The sequence below is a fragment of the Ciconia boyciana genome, chromosome 17, assembly GCF_034638445.1.
Source record: "Ciconia boyciana chromosome 17, ASM3463844v1, whole genome shotgun sequence".
Taxonomy (NCBI): domain Eukaryota; kingdom Metazoa; phylum Chordata; class Aves; order Ciconiiformes; family Ciconiidae; genus Ciconia; species Ciconia boyciana.
Window position 1 is genome coordinate 3,991,369 of NC_132950.1, and position 13,612 is coordinate 4,004,980.

The 13,612-nt window shown below is 43.4% G+C and overlaps 1 protein-coding gene across 2 annotated transcripts in view; it reads left to right on the forward strand.

The window, feature by feature from the left end:
- Window positions 1–3,575: 3,575 nt before the first annotated feature.
- Window positions 3,576–13,612, forward strand: part of ANKFY1 (ankyrin repeat and FYVE domain containing 1) — a 34,576-nt gene continuing 24,539 nt past the window's right edge. Inside the window, exons 1-4 of one of the 2 annotated variants that reach the window (XM_072882646.1) lie at window positions 3,576–3,729; window positions 8,943–9,135; window positions 10,712–10,830; window positions 13,220–13,355. In XM_072882646.1, the coding sequence (XP_072738747.1) occupies window positions 3,720–3,729; window positions 8,943–9,135; window positions 10,712–10,830; window positions 13,220–13,355 (458 nt within the window). In that variant the 5' untranslated portion in view covers window positions 3,576–3,719. Of the gene's footprint in view, window positions 3,730–8,921; window positions 9,136–10,711; window positions 10,831–13,219; window positions 13,356–13,612 lie in introns of both variants that reach the window. The other variant, XM_072882645.1, reaches the window with a different exon arrangement.

Below are 13,612 nucleotides of genomic sequence, written 5' to 3' on the forward strand. Positions count from 1 at the left end.
TAAATAGGAAGAATAACTGCAGCTGGAGCACAACTTCCCTGAACATCTTCAACAACATAACATCAGCAAACATTTGTTGAATTTGACATACTGTATTTAACCTTGAAGTAATTAAAAGGCAAACAAAACACACACCTTTCTTCCTATTGTAACCATCTTTGGCCCTCCAGTGAGCAAATACTAATCTCGGAGTATCTGGTAACAAGAGTTTCCGAAGCCTCCCTGAAATACCTTTCTACCAAAGAAACTTCATAAAGGAACTTGCAGCTACTTGACTGTTCTCTGCTCTGTCACAGATTTACCACAGCTTTTACCAGCAGAGAGTAACCCACTAATAAATCAAGGGTTCCAGGGTTAAAGAGTCACCTCATAAGAAGCCTTCAGTACTAATTTGCTAGCTGGCTGCAATTTGTTTCAGGTTGCTGTGCAACATGCATATACTAAAAGGCATATATTACAGGTTTCTTGAGGGGTGAGCTGGGGTGGAAGGAGATGCCATTTATTAGTGGCAATACAGCCATATGGTACAAAAGAGCCATTTAGTGAGTATAAGGTGACTTACAAGTAAAGGTATTGCTTCCTCCTACAGGTGTCTTAGGTAAGCATAGATGTGTTTAATGTCCACATTTACATATTTGGTAACAAATTATTTTGAGAAATCATTAGTTAAGTTTGCTTTTAATTGGATAGCCTGCTCATGTAGGCAGGCAGATGAGTGCAGTACTTCAGAGCTGTCAGTGCCCAGACACAATACTGATTTTAGTTCTTGTTTGAGTGGTTGTCTAAAATTGCTTGAGAGGAGGTTTCTTGCTCACCAGTTGGCTACCCTTTTTCACTTACCTAAGAGTTGGGACTGTGCAGGATCTCAGTGGCACAGTGCCATTCTTTCCATAAACAAAACATTGGGAAGAAGCTACTCTTCCTAAACCTAGCAGTGGACTTCTTCCCCCATGGGCTGCCCTTCCTTTTCCCTTTCTGCAGTGTATCTAAAGAGCTGGCAGCAATTCAAGGTAATTGGTACATGCTGCTTTCAGCAAGTTCAACAGTGTTCTCTGTTTTGTCTACCTAAGTAACACATACCGTTCACAACTGACTCATCTGTAAACTTGAAAAAATAGTTTAAAGCTTTATTTTTCTCATTTGTTCTCCAGAAGAGCTGCTTGTTTGTTCTTTAAGGGGTAGACCTGGATACGTTAGTCTTGCATCAGTGGTATGGAAGAACTGTTAATTCCACAGCAGTATTGGTTCCCCTCTTTCTAAATCACTCAAATATAAACCCACTTCTGTTTGGCTTACCCAGGTGGTTTGTGATTCCATGTGATCCAGATGCTCCAAAGGAAGGAGCGTTACTGTGAGGTACTGTTAAGATGTACAAGCTGCAGGTATGGCTAATGCCCAGTGATTAATGAGAGGCAGCTGAGGGTCTGGTGCCAAATGTCCAGGTTGTAGAAAGCCCCTGGCAGGCAGAGAAATGGCCTATTTAACTTCTCTGTGATCGCAGTTGGCTTTTTGTTTGTTCTTGCCCCACATGTGAAAGGGATCTGGCTATGACAGTTACTAATATGACTAGAAGTTTCTGCTTAGCCTCAAGATAGGAACACTGTTGAAGAGATGCAGTACATACGAGTAGTACTAGAATACTTGTTGAAGAATCAAGTAAACCAGCATTCTTACTCAGTTTCACTTGTACCACAATCTTGTATCTAGTTTGGTTTATGTAGGCTGTCAGTGTACTGGATGATCAGTTACACTTTTTCTAGTTCTCTGGAGGCTTGCAATGATGGTTGTGTTTTTGTGCTGTTTTCTCCCCCAACACGTGGTGGCCTGCTTTCCAGATAACACTGCATCACTGAGGGAAAAGGAAAAGCAAAGCCTGGAATTCTAATAAATATCAAAGTAGTATGGCCATCCTGATTCCTTTTTTATATTTCTCCATGCTGCCCCTTACACATCAGAGAAGATCTCTGTAAAGATCTGAAGGGCTGTTCAGCTGTCATGGTAAAATTCTTTCCTGCTGTGATGCCTAGAAAATGCTTACTGAAACTAGACAATCAATAAATGGAGAACGTTAATTCTGAAGTGATTATAAGTGTATTTTGGTTTTTTTGGTAGGCCGATGGGGGGTGGACTTTTTATTGCGTCCGTACCATCTGGTGCACTGCTCTTGGCACAGTGCCATCACAATGCTAACAGTGGAGCACCACAAGTCTTACAATTTCTGCGTATCTTCAGAAGCATGTACGAGTGATTTCAAACCAAACCAGAAGGTGCTTGTGTTTTACAGAGAGGCTGTAATAAGATGGCTTCCTGCCCAGGCAAATCCTCAACAGAAGATGAGATTGCCGATTCCCCAGATGCAAAACATAGCAGCAGTTTGAAATCTGATCTCAGTTGTTGCTCAGAAATTCAACTAAGACTAAATCTGATCAGGCAGTAATAACTGTTTCCTCACAGTTACTCAAGATGATCAATAGCACCCATAAAGCCACGGTGTAAGTTAGCTAAGTACCAAAGTCGTACACGTTTGTCATTGAGCTGTGAAAAATGAGACGGGTCATGTTTCATGATATGTCTAGAAACTGCCGTCTGTGGCTCTCCTAGGTCTAGGCCCAGTTCTGGTTTCCCTGTTTTATCCAACAGGCACAGAAAAGGTATGAGGCAAAGCAACTTTTCAAAGATCACTTAATGGGGAAGTCAGGAGAAAATTATGTCTGTAAAACAATACTGTGCATAATGTGTTCAAACATTTATTTGAAATTCGCTCTTTAAAGCAAACAAATTGCTGTTGGAGCAGTGTAGAATATTTTGGTATTTCTGTTGCATCTAGGCAGGAAAGATCATGAGCAATGAAAACAGTCGGGAGTCAGCTGTGTTGTACACATGGCTTGAGAAAACGATCTGTTACTGTTACTTGGTCATTGCCTGTCTGGACTCTCAACCACACTTTTTACCCACCGGGCACAGATCCAGTTGCCGGGACTGTCGACTCTGGAACAAGAGCCGTATGCGTGGGGAACCAAAGTAACGATGATACGAGTAATGGCTGTGCGCTAAAGAGACCCCATCAGATTGAAAACCCGTGTTGGCACTGCCATGAGCTGTACTGGAACTGGAACAAGGCATGTGTTGCTCGTGGGGTGTGCTAAAGCCAGTGCAGGATGGCGGCTTTCGATGCAGGTCGAACCGCAGGGGGAGCGAGGGCCGCCGTCACGCCCTGGCCCCGGGTGCGTTTTCCGCCGGTGCCGGGTGGTTTTCTCCAGCCTTTCCCAGCCCTCCACCTCTGACCGTCGGCGTTTGGCTGCAAACACGGCCATCGCGCTGTTCAACAGCGAGGCAGCAGCCGGGATGATCCGGGCAGGACGCCTTAGCTAAGAAGGAAACAGAAACCCCCGAGCGGGTAACACCAGCCGCCGGCTGCCTCCTGCCGCTCCCGGGCGAAACGCCTCAGGCGCAGAACCGCGGGCCGCTGGGTCCCCCCGCCTCCTGAGGGGACGGGCCCGCCGGCCGGCTCCCAGGGGGCCGTTCCTGCCTGAGGCGGGGAGGAGCCGCCGGTATAAAGCGGCGCGGTGCCAACCCCGCCCCGGCGTGCCCGGGGCTCCCGCTGAGAGCAGGCGGCGGCCGGAGCGGGGGGGTGGTGCTGCGCTGGTCTCGCGAGAGCGCCGGGCTCGGGCGGTGGGGCGGGCGACGGCTCTCGCGAGAGCTGCGGTGCCGGACCCAAGATGGCGGAAGGTAAGGGGGGGAGCCCGGGTGAGGGGCCGGGCGGGGCCGCGGGCGCACGGGGAGCGCTGCCGGCCGGGGTGGCCTCTCCGCTCGCGGGGGGCCGCGGCAGCCCCGGCATGCGGCTCCTGCCGCTTCCCTGTGTGGGACGGGGTCGGCCCTGCCCGCGGCGGGTGGGGCAGGCCGCCCCCGAGGTGTATGTGAAATGGCGGGGGGGGGGGGGCTCTGCCCTGCCCGGGGCCGCGGGCTAAGACACCCGGGGGTAGGGCGGGCCTGGCACGGGCGCCTTTGCCCCTCAGGAGGGACATTTTTGGGGTAGCTGGGGCTCCGGGCTGCTGTGGGTGGTGCGGAGCTCGTTGGGACATCCCGCCGACCCCCTGCCCGCACTTCGCCGGTCAGGCGGGAGCTGCGGTGGGTGATGCCGCCTGTCCCGAGGCTGCCGGGGTGAGGAGGGCCGGCGTGGTCTGTCGGAGTCGCTGCGGGCGGCGGCTTTTCTTGGAGTAAGGTGGAGAGGCTGTGCTGCAGCCTTCCTGGTCACTTGCTGCTGGGAGTCCTTTTGTCAGTTTGGGCTCTGATGAGCTCTGCAGAACTCCTAGACTGCTTTTGTTTTGCTTGGAGGCTATCAATTATACCCTTTCAAAATTAATTTAACTGAGGTAATGGGATTTGAAAAAACACTTGGCTCTTTACAGTCCTACTCCTTTCTGCAAGACAAAAGCTTCCTCTTTTCCTCCCTGGAGGAAACTGAGTCGGCAAACTGAGCTAAAATGCCCCAAGTTACAAAGGAAATGAAGGCTCTAACTCCCAGTCTTAAAAGCACAGCCTTCAACTCTTGAAGTGCAACTCTCAGACAGTGGTGGAATTTTAAAACCACTTGTGGAAGATTAACTAGATGTAGCAGATGCTGATCTCCTGGCATGCATCAGCTGAGAGGATGCTGCAGTCAAGCTGGTTTAATAAATCCTTAGAGCAATTCCTGACTTTGTGTGCTGAAATACCACTGTTTCATATTCAGCTGTCCAGCCTCTTAGGCTTGCTTTTAAGCCTTGGTGACCCAGTTCTGGTGGGCATTCGATGTCAGAGATGTGTTCAGGTGGTAAAACTTTCCCCATGGAGATCCTCAAGGGTCTGAGGCTCTGGTTCAGGGTCCTGCTCTGCAGAATGAACCTGCAGTTGATGCAAGTCCTGTTTCAGACATCTGTACTTCTCAAAGATTCTTCCCTAATACAAGTAATTCTCTGATCTTTTGGCTAAAGAAAGTGCATGACCAATGAGTGATCCTGCAAGAACAGGAGTAATAAGCTGGAGCTGTAGCTCTCCTCACTCAATTCCTTATGATATCTAGGTGGAGGGGCTCACTTTGTCCCTTCAAACAAAGTACCTATCTGCACCAACACTTTTCTAGTTAAGAACTGATGGTATTGGAGAGTCAGCTGAAAAGTGAAGGCTTATTAAGGAAGGGAGCTTGTCAAACTCATCATCTGCTCAGAAACTTAGTGCTTTTTCTTACAGAAGTGTTGCTTCTGTGTGCAGAAGTCCTGAATTAGGTTTATTGCAATTACTAGCTACAAATTGATTGAACAGTTTATAAAGACAAGAGTTGAGCTTGCTTTTGTAACTTCTGTAAGAGTTCTGTACCACCAATACCAGATATCTCAGAGTATCCTCTGGGATACTAGGTTACATGCAGGCATGGGTGAAAATTGTTGGATTAATGTTTGAGTCTAGAGCAGCAGGAAGTATGCTGTAGTACTTTGGGATGGTTGTCAGGGTAAAGATCATAAGTGTGCAAAAATGAGGAGGAACAAGAAAGCAGTAACTGGCACAGCCTTGGGGATTAGACTGTGGAGCAGTGGATGAAGGACCTGACTTGAGGGGTCAGGGAGATAATATATTTTTCTGAAATGCTTCACACAGGTCCACTTCATAAGTAAACAAGCTTATCCATATTGCTTCTGTGACTGCTCTTGATGGGTGGGATGGGCAGTGTAATGGGTTCCACTAGGCCCTCCCTCTAGTTTTTGGTACATGCTATCTGTCACCCCATTGCTTGTTGCCTCCCTACTTATCTCTTTGGATTCAGCTATCTAGTTGCTCTCGAGTACTTTTGTGCCTTCTCCTATGAGAAAATGATAGTAGCCTTTTCTGAAGTCCTCTTGAAAGTCTTTGATGTGGAACATAAACTTCTGCCAGTTCACGAGATACTAGTCTAGCTGCCAGAAATCTGTTAACAAACACTGCCTTTATTTTCTTGTCTAGCCATCTGTTAACTCTATACCTGGGCTATGAGCTCAGAAAGGGAGTCACTTTGTGTACGCCTCTCTGCTGAACCCAAGCATCCTGTTCACTGATGCATGTGAATTAGTTTAGCCAGAGACTTAGTGGTATCATCCAGGAAGGCTGTCTCTTTGGTGTCTTCATGCAAGGATCTTCATTAGATGTGTGTATGCATGCAGTAATTGTACGTTATGCTTGGGAGAGAGATGAATGGTCATATGTAATGTGGGCTGGCAATAATACATGTTCTGTCAAAATGATTGTCAGTGTAGAGATACAGTGGTCGTACAATGACACCCCCCCAGCCCCTTCCAAATTTGAGGACAGTAAATAGTAGCACCACAACTCCAGGGTTACTTGTTTAAACAGAGGTGATGCTTCTACCTGAGTTTGAGTGGGTTTTGCTTTTGAAGCAACAGCGCAATATGAGCTCTTTAAATGAACAGTGTACAGGGAAAACTTGAGGCTTTGCTCTCTTGCAGTGAATGTTGATTAACTGGGCATTGAGGACTGTCTTGAATGTGCACCTGAAATGTGCTGTAAGATCAAATATTGTCTGCAAGTGTGCAGTAGTAGCTAGTACACAACTGGGGTGCATGTTGTTGTATAGAATAAGAGAAACGCTTATTTTACAACTCCTGTAATTCTTACAGTAAGCAAATACCTATCAGTCCCTCTCACTGAGGTTACAGGAAGTGTATGTTGTCAATCTGAAAACAAGATTTCTCAAAGCTTCAGTTCTTTGAGGTACTTTCACTGCCAGTAGTGATTGTCTTGGATTGCCCTGGAAGCAACAGTAACAAGCTTGACTGTTGGTCATGCATAAAGCTTAAGCTACTGCTGTTTGAGGGTTTAAGGTAGTTCTGCATTGTGTCCTGCTGACTTCAGAGTAATTTGGAGCCAGTGAGCTGACTTTGGTAAAATAACAGTATTTGAGATGTTACCTTCTGGTACTGATTCTTTATTTCCACCTTCACGCACTCATTGCTTGACTGGAGGATGCAGTATTTCTTTAAGATGATACACGCTATGAGGTTCAGCAGGCAACTTCTTATTGCTAGTATTTGAATTTGTATGGCACCTAAAAATCTCACTGTATGAACAGTGGTGGTGTTCATACACTAATGTTTGGCGCAGTTCTCGAAGTGTCTTTCAGTGATTACTCTTGGCTCCTATCAGACTTTTGCTCTCCCTGCTGTAACAGTAGGGCTTGCTTTGTGCCACCCTTGACGCCTTCCTTATGAATCAGTAGGGAAGGAGCTGTTACTCAAGAAACCTATCCTTCTCGTTCTGGGAACACCGAAACTGCATTTATCTTTAGATAGAAAGACAGACCAGAGCAGAATTTCAAACCCTCTTTGAGGCTTGGTGTGGTATTCGAGCACAGTTCTGAAATCAGAGTATATTTCAATAGAATAAGGGAAGTATCCCAAAGGAGATGCTATCTATTAACTTTTAAAGGATGAAGCTAAATAAAAGGCTGTTGAAGGAAGTATGCTGCCAAACCTGCTTAAGTAGTATTAACTGAAGAGTAAAATAGGGTAAATTACCTTCTGTTTATCCGTTACAGTAGTTGTTAAGTTAAAAGACTTATGAGGGAGCATTTGCTGCAGCAGTCCATAGAGGAAAGACTAAATAAGGCATTCTGTCTGCAGCTCAGCTAGAGAAGGATGCTCTGCCCTGGGGACCTGTGCTGGAGCAAGGCCAAGGTCAGTGGTGCTGTTGAACTTTTCTACAGAAGCAAGACAAAAACACTGGTCAATAGAGCTCAGTTTCTCATTGTTTGTAATAGTGACTTACATTTAGTAAATATTTGAGAAAAATTGTTGAACAATGAATTCCTGGCTGGTAGGGAGTAATCTTGTAGGAACTTTCCCACTTGAAATCATTGACTAGCTTCCAAATTTCTCCTCCCTGCCCCCTCTCATTTTAGGACTGGTTTTGGATTTGTACCGTATTTGGAAAATCAACTTAATGATGGGGGGAGATAATCAATTAAGCACAACGATCGATAGGTACATGTAGTTTGTGCAACTAATCCATAAAAAAGTATTCATAAGATGGACTGTTTTTAAGCACCTGTACAGATGTTTCCTTCCAGCAGTGAAGTAGAGGTTTTTAATACGGGTGGCCTGGGTTGAGTTCAGTGAACTAACTTACCGCAACATGTTGTGGAGTGACCATTTAAGTGTGGTGGAAAAGTGGCTTCTGCAATGGGATGGAAATACTTGGTCAGGGATCAGATTCCCAGGTGCTGTTCCTGTGCTACTCCTGAATCGAAATAGCCACCATGGACCCGACTGCGTTGTGATGCCTTGTCAGTGCAGTGCCTCCAGTGGAGGAATGTGTGTGTGCCAGTAGTAAGTAGAGTTTTATATATTTTTGACTGGCCTTTAAAACATAGATTCTGGGGAGAATCTGTTTTCTACTCTGGCCATTTCTTAAGGAGTTTCTTAGCTGAGAGTGTGAGGAGTTCTAAACAGGTCTTTTAAGTACTCTGAGGTAGATATGGTACATCAGCAACTGTTCTAATGCTCACTTGTGGTTGGTGTCTCAGCTGTAAAGTCACAGCATCTTAACTAAACTGAAAAAATGGGTAAGAACCAAAGAGTTAGTCCTCTACCCCACCATATAATTCCCACAGTCATGGACTCCCATGATTTTAGAAAGCTTATGGTATTCCTGACTGGACAGGATTTGGGAACTTTCTTTGTGACTTCTAGCACTGTGTTCTGATGATTTTTGATGTGTTTATGGCTAGCAATGATATAAAATAAAAGGTTTAGGATTGGGGGTGAGATGCTCAAGTAGTGTGGAAGAGGAGACACTCTTACTGGAGTGTTCCATAGTTAAACTAGATGTGTAATGTGCTTGTAGGGTTAAGTTACCCTCACATGTGCAAAGGTGCGCGTGTTTCAACCTTGTAGCAACACTGTGTGCCTCTGCAGAGGAGGTGGCCAAGCTGGAAAAGCACCTGATGCTTCTTCGCCAGGAGTATGTAAAGCTGCAGAAGAAACTAGCTGATACAGAAAGGAGATGCAATCTTCTGGCTGCCCAGGCTAACCAAGACAATGCCAGTGACACCTTCATCAGTCGACTTCTTGCCATTGTAGCTGAACTCTATCAGCAGGAGCAGTACAGGTAAGAAATCCCCTTTTGGGGAAAGGGTCATTACAGGAACCTTTGACTTTATTGACTGCAGTAGGTGCTAGTCTTAGACAAGGAAAATTCTTTCTCTACTGCCTCGTATGAATAGAGTCCTCAGTTGCAATTGCAGTTGGAAGAGCACACTAAGATCAGGTAGCGTACTGAATCCAGTTCTTGAATCAAGAGCTCTAAGTAGAAGTTCATCTCTGAGACTGACATTTAAGACAAGTTTAAAGAAGACTGACCATCTTCACTGTCAACAGCAAAGCTCCCTTTGAACAGAAGTAACTTTAAACTGTATTTTGATCTATACCTAGTTGATGGATTAATTACACGATGTGTCTTCTACCAACTGGAAAGCTCTCCTTTCTTGAAAGGGTATGTCCTTGAAACCAGTTCTGTACTCCTGTTGTCTGTAATGAAACCTGATTAAATTGGCTTGTCTGGTTGTATGATGTAAGAGGTCTTAGACAGTGATATATGTGCCTTAATGATATAAATGATATTGTATCTTTGAATCTCAACACAAAATTAGGTTTAATGGTTTCTTTTCCATAGGCACATTAAGGATCACCTTCAAAACTCTAGATCCCTTAACTGATTTAGTTCCAAAAGTGCAATGACACTTATCAATTTCTTTGCTATTACTGAAAGCAATGCCAATAGAGTAAAGGAGTTCAGTCGTGTAAGGGGAAAATGTATAGTTTTCACTAAGATTTCCTTCCCCTAACAACTCTTCATGAGCCTCCCTGAGAAAAGGCTCTGTGCCTGGCAACTTATAGCATGCTGGGTAAAAGATTTGTTAGGTAGCATATGTCAGAAGAGCTGGATCACTGCAATTCTGTTCAGCTTTTGAGTTTTAAAGGCGTAGAGTAGTTGTCTAGTTATAAAAGGAAAAAAGAATCAAGTCCTAATGCAAGTTTTGTTAAGTAACATCTGTGTTTTGCACTTTAGTTTATAGCAGTGCTTTGATTTAGAAAAGGATCTGGAAAATACACCTACGCAGTCAGAACATTTACAAGCTATGGGATTTTAAAATAACAAGGCAGGTACTTTCTAACGACAAAGGATAACCTGGTGTTAAAGGGGTCAGAATGGAATCAAAATGTTCTTGACAGCTGGTCGCCTGGGAACGAGAGGATTCTTGGAGTCTGCCTTGTACTCAGACTATTGTCAAACATTGTTTGTTCTCTTGCTGGTCTTGCCTGAAACCATTGGTGCTTAGCTGACAGTATTAATATGGACACTGCAATGTGAATATTTAACCTCGAGATTGCTGGATTTTCCTATCTTCTACAATAGTTCCCTTGCAGTTTATTCCAAAATGGTTAACAAAAAAACCCCAAACACTTTAAATATTAATACCTCACTGCATTTCTCCCTAGAAAAATAAGAATTCTGTCATTTGGCAACATGTTCTACTTAACCAATTAAATGTATTTTGTCTCAAACAACTCGAGTCTAAATGTGGATACCAGGACATAGATACTATGGAGATGCTGAATCCATATGTATCTAAGCAGAGGGGAAGCCTGCATTATACATGTATATGCTTTTTTTCTCTTATCAGTGATCTGAAAATAAAGGTTGGGGACAAGCACATCAGTGCTCACAAATTTGTCTTGGCGGCACGCAGTGATACTTGGAGTCTTGCCAACCTTGCCTCAACAGAGGAGCTGGATCTGTCAGGTCAGTCATTGCTTAGTAGTATGATGCTTAGATTGTCTTTAGGATGACTCATGAAAGAGCCTGTTGGGAAAAAGTTCCTTATGTGCCTTTCAGACTGCTACTGTCTGCAAAAAGTGGTGCTTAGTCCATTAGTTATGGAGCTCTGTCTCTGAAACATGGTAGTACGCTTGTGAACTTGGTGCTAGTGCTAGTTAAATCAATAACCTACCTTCTTTCTCTTTAATGAACAGGGGTTGAGAATGATGGCCTGTTTGTCTTTTCTAAAGTCAACTAAACATAATGAAAAACAAATCTATATGGAGGAGCTTGACTTCTTCCTTTCTAAGGACAGGGCTTTTTGAGGTAGTGTGCATAATTTCTCTGAAGTGTGTCATGGAAATACCTTGCTTCTTGTTAACATAGTGTGTGTGGGAAATGAATACAAATACTGATGTGTTATTAAAAAGTTATTTGCTTTGGCACTTCGATACCTTTGCAAAAATAGGTGAGGAAGAGAAGTTTTCTAAAAGACAGTCTTCTACAAGACAGTATTTTGTTCTGCTGTAGCTGTTTCTTGCATGTACTTACACTGGGCAGTGTTTCTGCAGATTGAACCTCTTGACAGGCTTTTCTTCTGTACTTAACATATAGTAGAAGAGTCTTACACAAATAATTTGTGAGCAATAAAAACAGGCATGAAGTTAAGCAGGTTTGCTGGCTGGCATGTTGAATATTAAGCATTGGCTTCACTTTCTGCACTTAATCTTATCATGAATCCTAAGTGCAGACAAACTGGAAAGAAGCAAGTCACAGCAAGCTAGTTTTATGAGACAGCATAGGCTTTCTTGCAAAAAGATTTATGGATCTTTCTGCCACCACAAGAAAATGGATGCCAAGGATTTTTTAAATTGAGTGCTATGCTAACAGAAGATTATTACCAAAAAGCTCTTATATTAATTGTAGTTTTGTTGCAAGTGGCAGTCCATAGCGTTTCTAGCTCCACATTTAAGGTAGTCTGAGAATAAAAAATGTTACTGTAGTCTTGCATGTTTAACAATGCAAACACTTCCTATTATAGAATGATGCTTAAAGTAAGTGCTAGTAAATGATACTTTCCGCTGTGTAAAATTGAATTTTTTATAAAATTTGATAAATGGCACAAGGATTAGGTTATGGAATAGTTGTACCAAGCAACAAGCTGTTCCCTAAAAACTGTCAGGGTTTTCTTAAGAGGTTCTCTTAAGAACTTGTAAGCTAAGATTGCCTGAATCCTAACTTCAAAATACAGGCAGCATTTAAAATTGAGTGTTTTTAGAGTTCATGTAATCTGCAGAATTTTCTGCTCTTTAAAAAGAGTAGACAGACTAACACAGGCTCTCTTGTTGGGAGGGGGAAAATGAACTCTGATCTCTACCAAGGCAGAGCTGATATTACAGCTCAAGTAGGTTTTCTGATTACTTCAAGTTTGGCAAAAGATACCTGCCTTACTGAAACCTGCTGTTTCTTAGGAGGCAGACTGCCTCCTATGCCAAGTACTGTCTGTTACTCTGCAGATAATCTAGGGCAACCCTCCATGTACAGGAGAAGTTTTAGGATGGATATTTCAGTGTCTTAAACGTGTGTTTTTGTTTTAAAGACAAAACAGCTTAAGGGACTAATGTTACTTTTCTAAATGAATGGTATTTTTTGTTGTAATTGGTCTGATCATACGTTGTGGAGTAATTCTCATCTACATCCTTGTAAGTAGGATTGTCACTATACTTCTGACTAGGTGACAAAGGTCCCTGGCCACTGGGTTTCTGTATTTCGAGTCCTGTGGTGTAGGCTTCTAGTCTTCTTGCTGTGTAAAAACATGAGGCTTGTGATCAGTGTTGTAAACACCTGAAATCTAACCAGCTTCTTAAAACTGGTGGGAACCATTTCTAGGAAAGGTGCAAAAGAGTCAGTTTAAGTACTTTGTAGTCATTACTAAGGTTTAAGTACCTTTATTGGAATGCAACAATTCATAACATATGGCCATGATATAAAAGAGCAAGTATTCTTAAATCGAAAAGGGTGTTTGTGCTTGTCAAATGTAGATGTGGATTTAGCAATACGTGAGGGACCAAAGACTTTAAAGGGGCATCATTGGCCTCTGAATGTGCAATACTTGTGTAGCAGGCAGGAGATGTTACAGGACTCCCTGCATTCTGCAGTGTTCCAGTGGAAAAAAGGTTTTCCTGCTTGGTGCCAACATTGTTACCAGTTTTGCCTCTGTTTTGACACTTTGATTGAACTAAAGCAGTACAGTTTCAATGAGGCTATCTTTTTTCATGGTAGCTGTGACTTTAACAGTCAGAGGAATAGCAACTACTTGAATAGGCGATTGTTCTTTGGGTATTTTATTAATCCCTGTTGCTCCCTGTACCAGATGCTGACCCAGAGGTAACCATGGCAATGCTGCGGTGGATCTACACAGATGAACTTGAGCTAAGAGAAGATGATATCTTCTTGACAGAGCTCATGAAACTAGCTAATAAATTTCAGCTCCAGCTGCTTAGGGAAAGGTGAGTCTTGGTAAATACAGTGAATCTTCTTGAACTCTTCAACCTTGTTTGAATAGAAATAAGATGATAGCTGCTGGCAATTGTATAAAATTTTGCTTTTTCAAAGTCTTGAGGTTTTCAGTAATACAGCATGACATTCAGTTGATCACAGGAAATGAAGCCTTGCACTACAGTTTAACTGTAGCAGTTTTTCTCATAGCTTTTATGTTTACTTTCCAGTTCCTCTCCCAGTCAAACTAATAACCTTAATTTGGCAT